This window comes from Galeopterus variegatus, unplaced genomic scaffold (assembly GCF_000696425.1).
Source record: "Galeopterus variegatus unplaced genomic scaffold, G_variegatus-3.0.2 Scaffold624, whole genome shotgun sequence".
Lineage (NCBI taxonomy): Eukaryota > Metazoa > Chordata > Mammalia > Dermoptera > Cynocephalidae > Galeopterus > Galeopterus variegatus.
The window spans coordinates 430,520-449,710 of NW_007726735.1; the positions used below are offsets into that span (position 1 = coordinate 430,520).

At 36.3% G+C, this 19,191-nt stretch overlaps 1 protein-coding gene across 3 annotated transcripts in view; it reads left to right on the forward strand.

Annotated features, from left to right (window-relative positions):
- LMLN (leishmanolysin-like (metallopeptidase M8 family)) overlaps positions 1 to 19,191 on the forward strand; it is an 81,029-nt gene that overhangs the window by 12,659 nt on the left and 49,179 nt on the right. For all 3 annotated transcript variants that reach the window (XR_550346.1, XM_008570711.1, XM_008570712.1), the window contains exons 2-7: positions 2,990 to 3,087; positions 3,787 to 3,817; positions 5,099 to 5,181; positions 5,675 to 5,792; positions 8,278 to 8,456; positions 12,821 to 12,926. Coding sequence is in view for 2 of the 3 variants with exons in the window: in XM_008570711.1 (XP_008568933.1) it covers positions 2,990 to 3,087; positions 3,787 to 3,817; positions 5,099 to 5,181; positions 5,675 to 5,792; positions 8,278 to 8,456; positions 12,821 to 12,926 (615 nt within the window). In the remaining variant the exon portion in view is untranslated. The remainder of the gene's footprint in view (positions 1 to 2,989; positions 3,088 to 3,786; positions 3,818 to 5,098; positions 5,182 to 5,674; positions 5,793 to 8,277; positions 8,457 to 12,820; positions 12,927 to 19,191) is intronic.

Sequence of the window (19,191 nt, forward strand, 5' to 3'; positions counted from 1 at the left end):
TCAGCCAGTGAGCGGCTGGTCTGTATGTGGGATCCGAACCCTCGGCGGGAGCGCCGCCGTGCTCCCAAGTGGCGCACTGTAGCAGTGCACCACCGGGCCGGCCCCCAACAGTCTTTTATATATACTCACATATTTACCATTTCCAGTGGTCTTCATTTTTACCTACAGAACCAAGTTACCATCTATTGTTATTTCTATGAATATGAAGAACTTCCTTTAGCGTTTCCTGTAGTGTAGTTTTACTGGTGATGAATTCTGTCTGTTTTCATTTGTCTGAAATGTCTTTATTTCCTCTTCATTTTTGAAGGGTAGTTTTTATGTATATAGATTTCTGTGTTGAACGTCTTTCTTTTAGCCCTTTAACTATTTGTTCCATTGTCTTCTGGACTTCATTTGTCTTGATGAGAAGTCAGTGCCATTTGTACTTCTCTACTCTGCCTGTATATAATGTGTTGTTTTCTCTCATTGCTTTCAAAATGTTCTCTTTATTTTTGGATTTCAGAAGTTTGTGATGTAGCTGGGTGTTGGGGTTTTTGGTTTTTGTTAGCAAACAAAAAGCTTGAGGTTCACAACTTCTTGGATCTGTAAGTAGATGTCTTTCAAACCCACATACATTGGAGGGCCAACTATATTTGTCCTTCATTAACTTTCAGCTTCTTAAGGTCAAGGACTGTATGCTTTATATTTGCATCTAAGTGCCTATCACAGTGCCTTGCATGTGAAGGCATGCAATATATGTTTAAATGAATGAATATTGGTTTTTTTGGTTTTTGTTTTTTTAATATTGTTAGTTTGGGCTTATGTGTTGAATTCTTTTTGAATCTTAACTCTGTTATTTATTTTTGCTATATTATAGACATAAAAGTTTTGATGGTTTATATAATTTATCAAGTTTGCATATTCATTTCATTAGTGTTATTGGTTTATAGTTAAATTCATCCTGAAAAATTACTATTCTGTTTCTCATTGCATTTTCTTTATACTTTTAGTTTTCGAGGGTTGATTGATATATGTTTGTGTTTTAGGCATTGTAGATTATAGAGCAGTTTAGAAAAGTATATAATTAACTACAGTACAGTCTAGGTAATGATGTGCTGTGAAAGTAGTACTGTAGAAGTCAAAGGTAGGAGAGATTATTTCTGTCAGAGAGGATCTTGGGAATGTTTCAGAGTTCTTTTCATGTTCTACATTCTTCATGCTGGAGGAGGAAGATTCTAACTTAAGGAAGTAGAAGGAAAGACTATTCCATGGAGGGAAAAGCATAAGCAAGCTTGAGCAGTGACATGAACAAGTGAAGAAGCAAGAAATCACAATTTGTGTTCACTAAATACTGAATAGTTCAGTCTGTTTGGAGACAGGTGGGAGAAGTGGTTTTAATGATAGCAGTGAACATTTTTTGAGCATTTATTTTATGTCAGTCAGATTTACATATATTAACATGTAGTGTTACTCATTTTACATATGAGAAAGCTTGGTCCCAGAGAAGTTATGTAACTTGCCTCAGATCACAGAGTCAGCAAGTTGTGGAGCTAAGAATCTAATTCTAGAATCCAAATCCTTAACCACTGGCTTCTGGAGGGCTTTGAATATTAACTTAAGGATTTTAGACTGCAGGTTTGCTAAAACGCAGCTGGGAAAAGCATATCCCTTTGCTGTGCTCAGACATTACTGATGGCTTTTTACTGGCTGTAAAATAATCTGTTACCTGGGGATAGGGGTTAGAATGGAATGGGGGAAAGACTGGAAGTGAAGGATATCAGGCCATTATAGTAGAATAGGCAATAGATATTGTGGAAATTTATGACTGTTATATTATTCAACCAAAAGTATGCAGTGTAGTTGTTTTTCTATAAATATAAAATTCTACAAGGTACTCCCAAAAGTTCATGGAAAAATAGAATTGAAAAAGATAATATGAATCTTTCCATGAACTTCTGGAAGCACCCTTGTATTTTCCTTGTATAAATCTTCGAAATAGTAGAAGAACAAAAATGTGACTGTTCATTACTGTGGTTATAAGAAAGAGATAGTGTATAGCTTACTTTTAGTTTAGCTAACATAATTTTTTTCTGAATTTTTTTTTTTGTCTTTTTTCGTGACTGGTAACGGGATTGCAACCCTCGGTGTCGCGCCCACACCGTGCTCAACCAGCGAGCGGACCGGTCTCTATATGGGATCCAAACCCTTGGTGGGAGCGCCGCTGCGCTCCCAAGTGCCGCACTCTACCGAGTGCGCTACCGGGCCGGCCTTTTTTTCTGAATTTTAAGAGTTATACAAAGTATTGATACAGCTGAGACCTTTCTTATTCTCTTTTATTCCTCCCTGAAAAAATCATGTAAATGAGAACTGGAGAAAAAATTCAAAGCAAAACACTCTTTTGTAAGGAAATTTTTGTCCTCTTTTGGAGTAATTTAAGATATTTTTGGTCTCTTCCTGTCATTTTCTGAAAACTCAAAATCAGCAAAACTGTAATCTGTATAACAAACCACAAATAAATGACAGAGAAACCTAAAATCTTTTTGGCAGCTGCTGTTAGTCGTGTGCCTCAAGTTCATAGTAGTTTCCTACCAGATGATAACATTTGCTTGGGAGATGTTTGAGTTTCAGGAATGCTGAAACAGTGGAATATGAGCCAAGGGACTTTTTTTCTAGGTATTACACATATATTTTTTTCTTTTTTTAAATTATTTTATTTTTTACCTTTTTCTTTCTACACTTGAAATTTAGTTCATTAATTTTTTTTTTTTTAAGATGACTGGTAAGGGGATCTTAACCCTTGGCTTGGTATTGACAGCACCACGCTCAGCCAGTGAGCTAACCGGCCATCCCTATGTAGGATCCGAACCCGTGGCCTTGGTGTTATCAGCACCGCACTCTCCCGAGTGAGCCACGGGCCAGCCCTTAGTTCATTAATTTTAACTTTGGACCTGAATTAGCTAATCTGTTCATCTTTTAAAAATATTTTTCAAATCTATTCCCTTTTTTTCAGGTCATAAATAAGGTTCATCTCAAGGCAAATCATGTTGTAAAGAGAGATGCTGATGAGCATTTAAGAATCAAGACTGTCTATGATAAAAGTATTGAAGAGTAAGTACATCATTATTTTGTCATCTTTTTTTTGTTATGAATCTAAATATTAAATATATTTTCATCTGTTACCTGAAGTAAAAAAAAAAAAAGTCCATAGATGGAACTTAACAAGGGCTAGTGTAGCTTCAAGATGAAATTAAGCTGAAAATGCCTTTTAAATCTGAAAATATGAAGGCCATGGGAGTTTATACATTTGAAGTCTGTACATCATGAATAATTTAAACAGAACAAATTTGGATTTACTTGGATGTGGTCAATAATAGACCTGGAAGGCACACCTCAATAAGTACTTGGAGGAAAAATAAGAGGACATACTAATGTAAACAATAATAAGAAAATATACAAAATTATTAACCAGAGAGATTATGTAGTCTAATTTTTATTTACTGTAAGTGGGGTATAGAAAACAGATAAATTATGAATCTGTAGTAGTTTACGAAGAGCTTTTAGGAGTTGATGACTTTCTGTATCCTTAACATCCCAAATGAATGAGATTACATATGATCATGCTTAGGGCCATGTTTTGGCACAGAATAAACTCTCAAATATTCACTGAGGTAAGGTGAAGTTTTGGAGAACAGATATTATATGCTTTCATACAGCATTTCTTGGGGCTTTTACAGATACACTCTGAACATATGAAACAGTGCTCTGCCTCAGAGTAGCAATTCTTATGTTTTATGTCATCATTTTCAGGTTGCTCCCTGAGAAAAGATATCTTGTAAAGGTATGTAATAGATACTCATGGATTGAATTGGATACATAAATTGAGTACATTTTATTGTATGTAAATTCTACCTCAATAAAGAATATATACATGACTGTTTTGTGAATGACTAAAGAAAAGGTGTTGGTAGTGAATGTATTTGCCATTTCACCAAAGGTGTCTTTGTGATGCACTCACCAAAACTTTATCAGTATTTGATATTAAGTTAGTTTTTTTGAAAAATACAGCAATCATAATAATGTTGTGAACTTTCAAAAGGAGAGAATGGAACTGAGGCCACTAGAGGAGGGAAATTGGGAGGGGAAGGGGAAGTTGGTGAGAAATTGGTAAAGGGCCACAAAAATGATTACATTGTATAATAACACATATAGTAAAAAATTTTTTTGAAATATGAAAATGTTAAAAAAAAAACTTTGAGAAGAGTTAAAAAAGAAATGTGTAAGTGTTGATCTTGCATCATCACCAATATATGATAAAATTACTCAAAAAAAATTAGTTGTCCTGTTTTATAATTTGATTTTAAATTAGTCTTCTTGGGCTGGCTAATTAGTTCAGTTGGTTAGATTGCAGCCTTATAACAGCAAGGTCATGTGTTCAGATCCCAATAAGCCAGCCACCAAAAAAAATAAATAAGTAAATAATAAATTAGTCTTCTCGTTTGTTTACTTGCTCAAGTTTTTGGGGAGCAGGGCATGCTGAGGATAGGGCGAAAAAGACAAGTTTTGAAATACACTGAGAATACCATTCTCTTAGTAGAAATGTTCATTCTCCTGAAGATTAATTGGCCTGACAGTGTGATATGCCAAAGTTGTTTATAGAGGTGCTAACCTCATCAGATTTTTAACTGTATGGGGTCACACACACACATTAAGTCAATTCACTGTGGCTGCAGTAATTCGTGAGTTTAACTAAACATAATATTTTCTTAACAAAAACTACTTCTGTATTGGAATATCAAATTTGTTGTAATCTAGATTAATAGTTGAGATTTGTGTTTTCTATTTTCTGTTTAAATGGAAGTGCAGAAGGAAGTTTCCATCTAGTGCTCTTTTCCCAAACTCAACTAGAAAACGAGGAAATTTCTTTCCTTTTTAATCGCTTTCTCTGTATCACTTGCCATACAACCTTTGACTGACTAGTATTTGTATTCCAGAATTGTGAAGTTTTTCCCTTTTGTCCCCTCAGTCATTAATATCTTATGCTTACGTATTTTAAATATAATTTATCTCATGATTATAATTCTGACTGGGCTTTTTTTTTTTTTAATCAACTTTTATTTAGAACAAACTTTTCCCGCAAGCTATTTCTTATTTAGAGAAGACTTTTCAGGTTCGTAGACCTGCTGGCACTATCTTACTTAGCAGGTATGTTAAATTGAAAACACAGATCATTTTCTTTGGTCATTTGTGCTCTGCCCTCCCCATTCTACCAATATGACAAAGTATGAAACTTACATTAGAATATTTTATTTTGCTTGTTCATAGAGACCAAAATGCAAAATATTTAAAAAGGACAAAGCACCTGTTGGATAATCATTCTTTCCCTGATTTTCCATTATGAGGAGGCTTACTAGATCTTTTCCTAGGGTGTAGCTGTCCTCTGTTCTCCATATCCCCTTCTTCCCTCCTTCATGTGCCTACAGTATATTGGCTTTATGAAGTATTTGGGTGTTTGAAAACCCAGGTCAGGAGAATTTCCCATAGAACCAAAATTCTTTCTTAGACTATTTTCTTAACTAAAATAGTAACCATTATCAATGAAGTAATCTAGCAGCTACCAGTTTGTTACCATGTTTTTAACTGCTGTGAACTTTTCTTTATTTTTACAATTAAATTTTGATGTACAAATGAAATGAAGACAATGTGCCACAAACCAATACCTACGGAAGGAAAATGATCCTCATAGATATTGTACTGGGGAATGTGCAGTGCATACAAAATGTGGCCCAGTTATAGTGCCTGAGGAACATCTACAGGTAATTCACCCTCCTCTTATCAATATTTTTACTCTTTAGGGTAACCATAGGGGAGATTTTGAGTCTGTGAGTACTACCAAGAAGTTTTCACTGACTTAAGTTCAAAGGCATAGTAGCTTCATTCTTCTACCAAAAGTATGCTAATTTTATTCTTTCATTGTTTTTCAAATGAGTTTAATGATATCTCCTCTACCCCCCCCCCATTTATCTCGGGGGTCTGCTGATTCAGTTCAGCTTAGAACTTTGTTCATTTATCTCGGGGGTCTGCTGATTCAGTTCAGCTTAGAACTTTGTTTTTATCCTCCAAAACATCTTTTAGCAGGTATATACCTCAGTTTTTAAAATGGCAGTTTGACTTCTCTTAAAATAAAAAAATGTGTATACTTCAACCCAACCTAGAAATCTGTTCCGTAGATGGCTGGCTGGTTGTTCAGTTGGTTAGAGCATGGTGCTGATAACGCCAAGATCCAGGGTTCGATCCCTGTACCAGCCACCTGCCAAAAGAAAAAAAAAAGAAAAAAAGAAATTTATTCCATAAAAATGCTAATACCAGTGTAATATATGTTCAAGGGGTTTTTTTGCAAAACTATAAATATGCCTATTTAGGGTATTATGGTATAACTATATGATGAAATACTATGCAGTTGTTAAAGAGTGAAGTAAATCTGTATGTACTGACTTGGAAAGATATTTAAACTCTTAAATGAGGAAAAAGTTGCAAATCAGTATATGTAGTTAGCCTATTTTATTTCAGTCGAGATCGGGCGCGTTCAGGGTGGTATGGCCGTAGACAAGCCTATTTTATTTCAAAAGTATAGACACACATACAATAAAAAATTATAACAAGATCCAGGGTTTGATCCCTGTACTAGCCAGCTTCCAAAAAAAAAAAAAATAATAAATATATATATAAAAACAACATATGGTTTTCTTTAAGAGTTGGGGTGGGGGGCTTTTCTTTGGTATGTTATGTATTTTTGTGATGTTCTGGTTTTTCATTTTGATCATCTAATATTTGTATCAGAAAAAAAAATTTTTTAAATACATATACCAGAAAGCCAATTTATTATACATATAAATCTGAAAAATATGATTATTGCAATAGCTTTTTTTCTCTATTTAGCTGTGTTCTTTCATTACTTACAGAAAATAAATGCATTACTGAATAGTGGCTTTATAACCAAAGTTAAACGTATAGTTACATTAAGTTTATCTTACAAGTATTTTCTTTAGGTATTTGAAGTTTAGTAAACGCTTTTGTAACCCTATATGTTGGCACCAGTACAGCTAGCTTGCTGGACTTTCATTTCTATTCTCAAATTTCTTAACAGTATAGAGTTTTAGGGACATGTCTAAAAATTAAAACAAATTGTTAATTACATACCCATCTCTCTTCCCAAGATATACCTAGGTATTTTAAGACTCGTTTGCTTTTTTCCTAAAGTATTGTTTGTTGTTTTTAATTCTCTTGGCTCTTCCAAATTCTGCTGTGTACTTCTTGGGGGTTCTGATTTTTTTTTTTTAATTAAATAGTAATCATGGGAAAGAATGCTTAAAAATCACAACTTTTTGTAACACTAACAATAGGTTAAAGTACAGTAATTGAATTTAAAAATTATAAGTTCACATGTTAGAGAAGCAAGAGTAAACAATATGTACTTTCTATTAAATGAAATGGGAACTTCCATTTTTGTCTTTTCCTCTACAAGCTTTGCTTATACCTAAAAAAACAAAATCACAATTTTCTGGTCTTTCTATTTATGATTTGGAGATTATGGTTGTTTAGGAATTTTGGTAGTAGCAGTTTTCTAAAAAGCAAATGTTAAAAAGGCAAATAAGATATGCTTACAAAACTAGAAACAAGGGTAGTATCACAAGATGACTTTAACTTTCACCTTATATACTTCTGTATAATCCGAAATTTTTATTTTTATTTTTATTTTTTGGCTGCTGGCTGCTATGGGGGTCCGAATCCTTGACCTTGGTATAGTACCGTGCTGTAACCAACAGAGCTAACCAGCCAGCCCCTATTGCCTGAATCTTTAACAAGATACATGAATTACTTTATAATATGAAATATATTTTCATTAGATAAAATGTTTTTTATTAATTAAGTTTGAAGTAATTATTGATTTAAAGGTAGTTGCAAAAAAATACGTATAGGGAAGTCCTTTCAACTAGTTTCAGGGTTTTAAAACCTTTTCTATTTTTGCCTTTTCGGCATCCCCGTTCATTGACCTTTATAAGTAGCAATCATTTGTTTTAATTGAGATTATAGATTTATGATCATTTTATATAAAGTAGAATTTTCAAAATTAAAGATAGGAACTGAGTAGAGAGAAGGAGGTATGGACTTTTATTTATTATCCCTAAACATTTATCAAGGTTAAATCATACTATATTTACAGTCTAAATTCACTACAAGATTAAATGTAACTGCAGCTAACCTTGTCTCTGGTCTGGTTTTCTGTTGACATGAGCACAGCAGTGCAGGGTCTGTCGTGAGGGTAAGTGGCCCTGTAAAGCAGTGGGCGTGCAGAATCAAGAGGGCATCCGGGATGCAGACTTTGTTCTTTATGTTGGTGCTCTGGCCACCGAGAGGTGCAGCCATGAAAACATCATCTCTTATGCAGCCTATTGTCAGCAGGAAGCAAAAATGGACAGGTAAGCTTTCCTCTGAAACTTATTTCCCAAGATCTAATATGGGAACTCTTAAACTATATTTTAAGTGTTAAGACTACAGGAATCTTGCAGTTGCCAGATTGACTCTCTCTCTAGTAGTGAGAAATAGCATGCTGCCTGGATTTGGGGGGGTGGGTGGAGGACAGTAATAGGACAGTTATTTATATGGTAATGAAGTTTTTAGTCGAAATAAAAGAGAGAAAAGTGAAAAACTTCCTTTGGCTTTTCCCCCTACCACTCCTTTTCCATTTCTATCAGATTCTTTTTGCTTACAAACTCTAAAGTCTATATACGTCAAGAGGTGAATTACCTCTCTAAGGAAACAATTTGATCTTTAATTTTAGCATTACTCTGTAAGATGTTACTTTTCATCTAATTTTCATATCATTTGTTACATGTGCTTCATTTAGCCAAGTTTTCACTTAAAAATTCGGAGCCCTCTTTGTTATTTACAAAAGATTTCAAAAGCTTTTCCTAGTGAAGCAGCCCAGCCTTGAAATGATGTTATTGTATATGCAGAAGATTTTCTGTCACATACCAGACAGATCAATTAAAGGCAGTAGAAATTGCCACATGTCTCAGAACAGATTGTATGTAACATTCAGAAATCTAGGAAAGGCCCTTGTGACTAATTCATGTGCATGTGAGCACCATTGCTAAGGTGTTGAACATTTAAGCTGACTTTACAGAGCTGTTTCACTTCTATTGATATGGTAATTCACTTAAGGAGAAAAATGAAACAATTAGTTGAACCAGGCAGTCAGTAGAAAGGCAACACTGGTATATGCTTGGAAATTGTACTGTCAATCCTGAAGTTGCTAAGGAGGTCAAAATCAAAGGCATGTGTTATGAAAAGTAGTCTATTACCGTGATACTATGTAATTGTTGATTGGTGAAATCAACTCAAAAATCTTTAGGCTGAATGTTCAGAAGGTTTAGCATCAACTATTAAGTGTGTTTCTGCAGAAGAAAGTGTTATATGTTTTTACAGATATATGTGTGCTAGTGTTCCTTTTTTCTGGAGAAGCTGTTATTAAATTTATGATGTCTTATAATTAGTGTTGTCTCAGTGTCAAGGAAATGTGGTGTTTGAACTGCTAAATGAATGATAAATTACTTGATAAAGTAAGATACTTTCTTAAAGTTAGATGTCTTTGAGAAATATACCTTCATAATAGCACTGCAAAATCATGGTTATCTTAATTTGAACTAAATGATATGGATTGCATGTACACATACACACACAAAATCTCATTTTAAATAAACTGTTAAGTGTCAGATAAACCAAGTCAAGTGCAAAAATAGTGTACATAGTATGATTCCCTATTTGCTTAAAAATCTAAACAGTCATGCACTGCATAAGGATGTTGGATCAGCGATTGACCACATATACAATGGTGGTTAGAGCAATAGCCTATGTATAGCCTAGGGGGTACTAGGTTATACTATTTAGGTTTATGTAAGTATATTCTGTGATGTTTGCACAATGACAAAATCACATAACAACACATTTCTTAGAATATATCCCTGTGGTTAAGCAGTGTATGACCGATCATCTCAATTTGCCCTGGTTTTAACGCTAAAAGTCTCACATCCCAGGAAACACCTCAGTCCTGGACAAACCTGGATGGCCAGTCACTGTAGAAATAATGCACACCAAATTGTTGTAGTAGTTACCTCTGATAGTAGAATTTAGTGGGGGTATGGTATAAAACAGAGAATTATTTCTTTTTTAAAAAAAATATTTCCAGGGCCGGCCCGGTGGCGCACTGGATGGTGCGCCGCTTGGGAAGCGCGGCGGCGCTCCCGTCCGAGGGTTCGGATCCCATATACAGACCGGTTCCCGCTCGCTGGCTGAGTGAGGCGCGGGAGCAACACCGAGGCTTGCGATCCCGTTGCGACCGGGGGCAGCACTGAGGGTTGCGATCCGTAATAACTTCGTATAGCATACATTATACGAAGTTATACGACTTGCACCAAATTGTTGTAGTAGTTACCTCTGATAGTAGAATTTAGTGGGGGTATGGTATAAAACAGAGAATTATTTCTTTTTTAAAAAAAATATTTCCAGGGCCGGCCCGGTGGCGCACTGGATGGTGCGCCGCTTGGGAAGCGCGGCGGCGCTCCCGTCCGAGGGTTCGGATCCCATATGCAGACCAGTTCCCGCTCACTGGCTGAGCGAGGCGCGGGAGCAACGCCGAGGCTTGCGATCCCGTTGCCGGTCCCCGGTCCGGTACGGGGGCAACACTGAGGGTTGCGATCCATTGCCGGACACGGAAAAAAGACAAAAAAGACAAAAAAAAAAAAAAAAATTTCCATATTGTTTGAATATATACCTTTTTACAATGAGTTTTTATTACTTTTATTATAAAAGACACATTAAAATGAATTTGATGTGTTAGATACAGAGTGACTTCCCTTGGGAAGTAAGGGGAAGGATATAAAATTCCTGGTTGAGTTGGGCCTAGATTAGTTAATCTCATTTCAGCATCTGATAATGCTGAAAGTACCTAAAGTATCTAATTGTCTTTTGGTGAGAGAATTCAGCACAAGAGTCACGCAGATAACAATCCCATATCAGAGAGGCATCCTTCAGTTTCATTGCACTGCTGTTTATTTATAGCACTTTAATATTTGATTCACATTTGCTCTGAATGAGTAGCTAAAAGAATAAGTGTTCTTTGTAAAAGTGAATATGAAGCTACTCATATATGTTTGCTTAAATCTGGGGGAAGATTTCGGTTTCTTCTGAAAAGAGTGTTGATGTTGGGAGAAAGAGCAGTATCTTCAGTTGTTCTTTTTGAATCTTTTGGAAAGGAGTAAAACTTTCCTTCAAAACTGCTGTGTTGCGTTAACTCATCCCATGAATATATGGTTGCCTAATATTTTGCTAACAGACTAGGTGAATAAAATAGATATGTATACCTGCCATGTGGAATTTACAGATTACAGAGGGAGACAGATATTAGTTAAATATGCTTGCAAATAAGTGTGTGATTTCAAAATGTGGCATATACTTTGTAGAAAAAAAGCAATGCTGATAAAAGAGAACAAAAGGGGGAAACATCATTTAGGTCAATTGGGCAAGGAAGCCCTCTTTGAAAAAGTGAAATTTTATCTGTGGTCTGAGCATTGATAGGTTTTAGCCAAATAAAGAAGTGGAGGAAAGAGCTTGTGTAGGAAGAAGCTGTGTGTACCTGTTGCTGTCTGAAGCCACTTCAGTGGACACTGTGTTGGAGGACAAGTGCTTGGAGAGGCAGACAAGTCTGTTTTATTCTAAGTACAGTAGGAAGTCCCTGAAGGGTTTTGGTCTGGCAGTGACATCCATTTTATATTTCAGAGTTCACTGTGGCAATGTTTTGATGAGTGAATTATATTCATACTTTTTTTGGAGGGGGTGGCTGGGCAAGGATCTGAACCCTTGACCTTGGTGTTATAACAACTTACCAGCTGAGCTAACTGGCCAGCGTGCTATATTCATACTTTTTCTAAGTGTGAGTCTGTTGCTATCAAGTATGAGGAAAGGTACTGTATTTTCTGATTAAAATAAGGTAAATGTTCTTTGTAAACAGGCAATTATAACTGGGCAAGGTTTGTGGTATTTCTATGGTAAAATGTTAAGGTAGTGGTGGGAGAAAGGACCTTGAGCTTCCTTCTCATTGTCTGTTTGCCACAGCTTTTGAAAGACAGGTAGGTGCATGGTGGAACTGACTGAATTACTCTGAACTCTGGGTCCTATCTGCTCTTGGACTATTAGGTTTAGGCACACAGAGAGACTTAGAATTCTGTAGATTCTAGAGGGTGTAGAATTTGAAAGAAGATGATAGAAAGGTAAAAATCTTTATGTGAATGTAGGCAGTGTTGGGGCAGGAGAAGGGAACTAGTAAGATGGAGAAAAGTTTCAGCAACTTTTAGCAACCTGAATGATTTGCTTACTGCCTTGTTCTATGTCTGGTTTCCCTCTCTACCTGTCTCTGTACCTGTAAATATAGTGAAATGCTAAAGTTAAATATGAGTTTTGTAAGTAAAATAGAATTTGTTTTTCAATTCTTTCCTTTTCTGGTATTATATTGACATTTTTAAAATTCACAGTAAAGTATAATCAATTGACTGTGTCCTTTTGTGGAAACAGGTATTGATTTGCCATGCCATAGGAAAGCAGAGAGTACATGTCTTTAAGGTAAAAGATAGTAAAATTTAGCTGTTATGGTACAAAATTACATTTGGTGTTTAGCAAAGATTTTTCTGTCCTTGAGCAGTTTTTGATAGAGAAGAATAGGTTAGTAAATATTGTAATAAATATTGTTCTGGAATATAATTTAAAAATTCAATGTCTATTTTAACAGGCCAATAGCAGGATATGCTAACCTGTGTCCAAATATGATCTCTACCCAGCCTCAGGAGTTTGTTGGGATGCTGTCCACAGTAAAACATGAGATTATTCATGCCCTGGTAAATTCTACTGTTGTCTATTGTTCTTTTCTTCGTGCCTTGATATTCTGCTTATTATACTCTCATTTTGATGCATATATTAAATTTTTTAATTATATGGATTCTTGGAATGATGTTCAGTAAAATCTGATTAGTTAGGTCTCTGCTAATACAGAATTTTTAATGCTTAGGGTAGTGGCTAGGTTGAATTTTTCTATCTAATGTAATTAAACAAGTAAATCCATTGGGTAAATAGGATCTTTGAGAGAATAATTAAGATTCTTAAGAAAAAACTTAGTAACTTAGAAAAATTTACTTTCCTCTAGAATTTGTTTCCTCTAGATAACTGATACACCAATTCAAGATCTTTCTTCTCTGTTATGTAGAGCTCATTTCCTAAAGTCCTCTTGACCTATTTGGGTTTTCTAAAATGTACAGCTGATTCAGAACATCTCATTCCTTTTCCCCAATTTGTTCCAAATAGTAAACTTTTACTGTATGTCTAGGGAATTAAAATAGGTTGCCTAAGACCCTAGGAAATGTTCTTCTGATGCCATTTGTGTATTTAGAAAATAGATGACAGAGAGGGGTTCCAGTCAAGATGGCGGAATAGATGGTTCCCAGCGTCACTCTCTCCCACAAATCAACCAAATTTACAACTATAAAAATGTAACATCAGCCAAGCTGGGGCCGCTAGAGCTCAGGGAAGAGGAGGAGAGACCTACAGAGTTCATGAAGGTAGGAGAAACTAGAAAGAAAAAGCTGCTCTGAGCGTTTCGGGCTGCGGCTGCTTTAAGGCTGGAGCTGGCAGAAGCTGCAGCTGTGCCCTTCAGATGGAGTTTGTTGGAGGCCGCAGGAGAGAAGAGGGCCTTGGTGGCCCCCAGGACAGCAAGACCACTAATAGGTGGGCCCACGCAGGAGCGAGGAGCCAGAACAACTGAAAAAAGGGAGCCACTCAGAGGCTGGTGAGTCATCACAAGGGACCAGGCAGGGCCCGTCCCATGGGAAGTATCTGAAGCACAGGTGGTGGACAACATGGGAACACCAGGGGAACACTGGGGCACAGCAAGGACAGCCGACCTGCCCCCCATCAGCACAGGACCACTCAGAGGAGACTGGTCAGGAATGCAGAATTGCATGGGTTGCAGTTTGATGAAAAAACTCAGGCCCAGATCAGAGTTTCTACACAACACAGATCCGCTGGGTCTCTGGAGAGCCGGAAGTACCTACAAGATCAACCATTAAACCTTGAGCTGCACAAAAAGCCTTCCCTAGGGAAACAGCAGCAAAGTAGCAATTTAAACAACCACACAGCTCAAGTACTGGTTCCCACAGGAAGTTCCCCCATGTTAGAGGTAAAGGACAAAGAATTAGTTCCGGCCCAGGCACACCACCAGCACCTTGGGGCCTGCCTGGGAACCGGAGGCTTGGATCCAGGGACCAGACCCCACTCCTGCTTCCAGGCAAACTGTACCAATGCCTTGGGGCCAGCCCGGGAACCCGAGACATGGAGAAGGGGACTGGACCCCCCTCCCACAACCTGGCACACCAAGCCAGTGCTTCAGGGCCCACCCAGGGGCCCAGGGCATGGAGAAGGGGACTGGACCACCCTCCCACAACCAGGCACACCATGCCAGTGCCTTGGAGCCCACCCTGGGACCCAGGGCATGGAGAAGGGGACCGGATCTCTCTCCCACAACCAGGCACAACACGCCCATACCTCAGGGCCTGCTTAGGGTCCTGAGGCATGGAGAAGGGGACCAGACCTCTCTCCCACAACCAGGCACACCAAGCCAGTGCCTTGGGTCCTGCCCAGTGAGCTGAGGCATGGAGCCAGGTACCAGACCCTCCTCCCATAACCAGGCACACCACGCTGGCGCCTTCGGGCCTGCCCAGGGAACACAGGCATGGAGAAGGGGGTCAAACACAACCCACAGCCAGGCATACCACCAGTGCCAAGGAGCATACCAAAAACAGCACCTCCACGTGGGTGGTCCACCACAGCCACCACAATAACCAGGCTGCTGCAAAAGTGGCTAGACGCCACAACCACCACATAGATGGTCTGCCAGCCACTGGAGTGCATTCACACAAGGAGAGTCACCAACAGAGACAAAGAAAGGAAGAGGATGTCTCTTTCCACAAAACCCATTTCAGAGTGACAGAAGAAGCATATGCTCTATGATAGTATTGGGGGACCTGATCACATCTCTCAGTATCGGACAGATTATCTAGGCAACAAATTAACAGAGTAACCAGTATTGTTTCAGAAGGAGAGAAGAAATCTAGGGCAATTAGAGGGGATTTGTAACAATATATATGCTAGTAATATTGATTTAAAGAATAATTAGGATTTGTAACAATATATATGCTAGTAATATTGATTTAAAGAATAATTAGGATTTGTAACAATATATATGCTAGTAATATTGATTTAAAGAATAATTAGGATTTGTAACAATATATATGCTAGTAATATTGATTTAAAGAATAATTAGGATTTGTAACAATATATATGCTAGTAATATTGATTTAATCAACATATCTCAATGTTCAACCGCCAAAATATGTATAATCGGTTTTGATTCAATAAATTAAAAAAAAAAAGAAAGAAAGAAAATAGATGACAGCAAAGTACAATGGTTAAAAAAGAGAATGTATCACAAAGACCTAGATATGAATCTTCTTAGCTTTATTACTAAAAATCTTTGGGATCTTGGGCAAATTACTTAGCCTTTGTAAGCCTCAGTTTCATCTGTAAAATGAGAATAGTAGCAGTACATACTAAAATAGATTTCTTTTCTTGAAGATTAAAAAGACACTACGTATAAATGGCTTAGCACCTTGCTGTACATAGTAAACTGTATGTAAAATTAGTGGCTATTACTTGTTAGTCTTATTTAGTGAGCTATCATGTATGTCCTTGAAATGCAAGCCTCAGTCTTTGTCAGCAAGTTCACTGAATAACAAGGTAAAATCCTAGTGTAACCCGATAATACTTATATCCTTCAAGTAAGGAGAATCCAAAATGTAATGTCTTTTTTCCTTTTAATAAAAAATGTAGGTCAAACATGCTAATTGTAATGAAAGACAAGCATCATTCTAAGTAATGTCTTAAGCTCTGAGAACTACGTATATTCAATGTCGAGAGAACCAGAGAAAAGCAACAGGTTTTAAGTCTAGTTAATAAGTGAGGATGAATGCAGAGGTTCCAGATATAAGATATATTAGCTCATGAACAGGCAATTCACAAAAGAAAAAAATCCAATTGGCCAAGAAATTTATGAGAGTTTTCAGTCTTACTTTAGTGTCAGAGAATCTCAAATTAAAGCAAGACACGCCAATACCTGTGAGACTGGCAAAGTTAATACTTAGTATTGTCAAGGACGTGGGAAAATGGGAACCTAAATAATGTTGTGGGAGAGTAAATTTGTTACAGCTGTTTGGGTAAGCAATGTGTCATGTCTTGGCAATGTGAAGTTATACATACCCTGTAATTCAGAGATCCAGTGTCATTCATGGTCAAAGAGATATGTACATTATTTGTTGCAACTTTGTTTAAAATAATGAAAAACTTTTATAGCCTAGTTGACAATTTTCAGTGATAGAGACAAATTTGTTTTATTTATAAAATGGAACGTTATGCAGCAGTTAAAATGAATGGACTAGAAATAATTTATCAACATAGATAAATACCAAAAATATAATATTGAGTAAAGAAACACATATCTAAAAGTGTATGTACCGCATGATATCATTTTTTTTTCTTTTTTCTTTTGGTGTGGTGAAATTAAACATAAAATTGCCCATTTTAACCTTTTTTAAGTGTACAGTTCAGTGGTATTAAGTACATTCATATTGTGCAACAATCACCACTGTTCATTTCCAAAACTTTTTCATCATCCTTAGCTGAAACTCAGCACCCTTACCTGCCCATCCCTTGGTGACTACTATTCTACTTTCTGTCTCTATGAATTTGGCTATTCTGGGTACCTCATATAAGGGGTATCATACAGTATTTGTCTTTTTGTGTCTGGCTTATTTCATTTAACCTAATGTCTTTATGATTCATCCATGTTGTTGTATGTACCAGAATTTCATTCCTTTTTAAGACTGAATAATATTCTATTTTATGTATATACCAAACACAATACCATTTTTGGAAGTTTTTAAAACTCTCCAAATAAAATTAAATCTTGTTTGTGGTTATAAATATAGTAAAAATATAAAAACATGTATAAGAGTTATGCAAATTGACCTTAAGGTAGTAGTTACCTCTGGGAAGAAAGGGAGGAGAAAGAAATGAGATAAAGGGGCTTGAGCAATATTACTCTCCAGTGTCTTCTTTCATAAGAAAAAAAACTCCAAAGAAAGTATGGTGAAGCTAATATCTTAAATTCTGTTAAAGAGGATACATGAGTTTCTGTGAGATTTTTAATTTTTGTATATTTGAATTATTTCCAAAATTTAAAAACCTAAGAAATCTTAACAATTTGAGTTTAAATCTCAAAAATCATCCTGGGGGGCAGTAAGAATTAAATATTTAACAAATATAGATACTCCCTATAATGTTATGTGTGCTTATAGCTGTTAATCACAGTTATCTGTGGTATTGTTAATGCTAGATGAGCCTTCAGAAATGTGAATGCTAAGAAAAATGTTCAAGTTGATAAGGTGGTAAAAAATGTGCATTTAAAATATTATAAAGGATGAGGAAAATTATACTATTTTAAGCTTTGTATAACTTCAGCATATTATATACTAGACAACTATTTAAATTTTCTAAAAAAAATTTTTTAAAGAAATTTTCATAGCTGACTTCATTGTTTCCTTTTCACCCTAAGGGATTTTAAAAATAAACATGTAGGTGTAAAAGAATAATCTGGATTTTGTTAATCATTTTGTCAAGCCTTGAATGACACAGAGGCCACAGTTAAGTAAGGAAAAAAAGTTTTCAAAGAAATTGATTAATAAGGTGATCATTTATGATTTTTAGCTATTTGGATATAAGCTATAGCATATTCTGAATTTATAAAACATAAAGTAGTTACAAAGTACTTTGTTTTTGGTATTAGATTAGGAAAGAAAGCAAGAAAGGAAATCTCACTGATGAACTAGATATCAAATGACAATAATTTTTTTGTGTCCCTTTCCTCACCTTATTTGGGAGGGAAGAGATAGAGAATGGGAATTTTTTTTTCCCCCTGGTGGCTGGCTTGTCAGGATCTGAACCCATGACCTTAGTGTTACAAGGCTGTGCTCTAACCAACTGAGCTAACTGGCCAGCCCAAGAATGGGAATTTGAATATCTTTACATGAAGTATTCATTATCTCAGTAAAATTTAAGTCTTAAAAATACCATTTTAAAAATTTGATTATAAACATAACAATTTATTGTAAAAAATGTCTGGAAAATGGGTTATTTTACGCTACCATCAAAAGAACCACAGCTAACATTTTGATATATACATTTCCAGTCTTTTTTTTTTTTTTTGATGGCTGCTACAGGGATTGAACCTGGGACCTTGGTGTTATCAGTCTTTTTTTTTTACATTTATATACAAACACACATATATTTCCAGTCTGTCTTTGTGTGTACACATACATACACACAACACGTATACTTAAATCAGAATTTTTATGAGTGCTCTTAGGAGCACAGTTGACCCCCCACCCCCCTGCTGTACGTGGTATTGCTAGTGGTTTTCAGTAGTAGCATTCCCTGGATGCAATTGTAGAGTTTAATAAATTCAGGCAAAGAAGACAATTGTAAACACAGCCAATGAATGTCTTTAATCGTTACTCTTGGTGTCTTTGCTTTCCTCGCTTACGAATTAAGATAACTTTTTCATGGAAGGTTTTTTTCTCCCTTAAAATTCTGAGATTTGTGAATAAAGGATACCAAAAGAGCTATGAAAGTACATGGCTATGGCAGATCCCTGGGCTGCTGCTGCTTCTCATAACCGTGGAAACATTTGTAGAGTACCTTCTCAAAACTAGAGAAGGATTTGTTAGCTAATTAATGATTTCTTTTCTTTCTTCTTTTTTTTGACAGCTGGCTGGTACAGGGATTGAATTCTGGTCCTTGGTGTTATCAGCACCATTCTCTAAGCAACTGAGCCAGCCCTAACTAATATTTTTTTTTTTTTTTTTAAAGTTGACTGGTAAGGGGATCTTAACCCTTGACTTGGTATTGTCAGCACCACGCTCTCCCAAGTGAGCCACGGGCTGGCCCCATAAATAATGACTTTTTTAATGTGTGCACACATACAAATGTATATCTTTA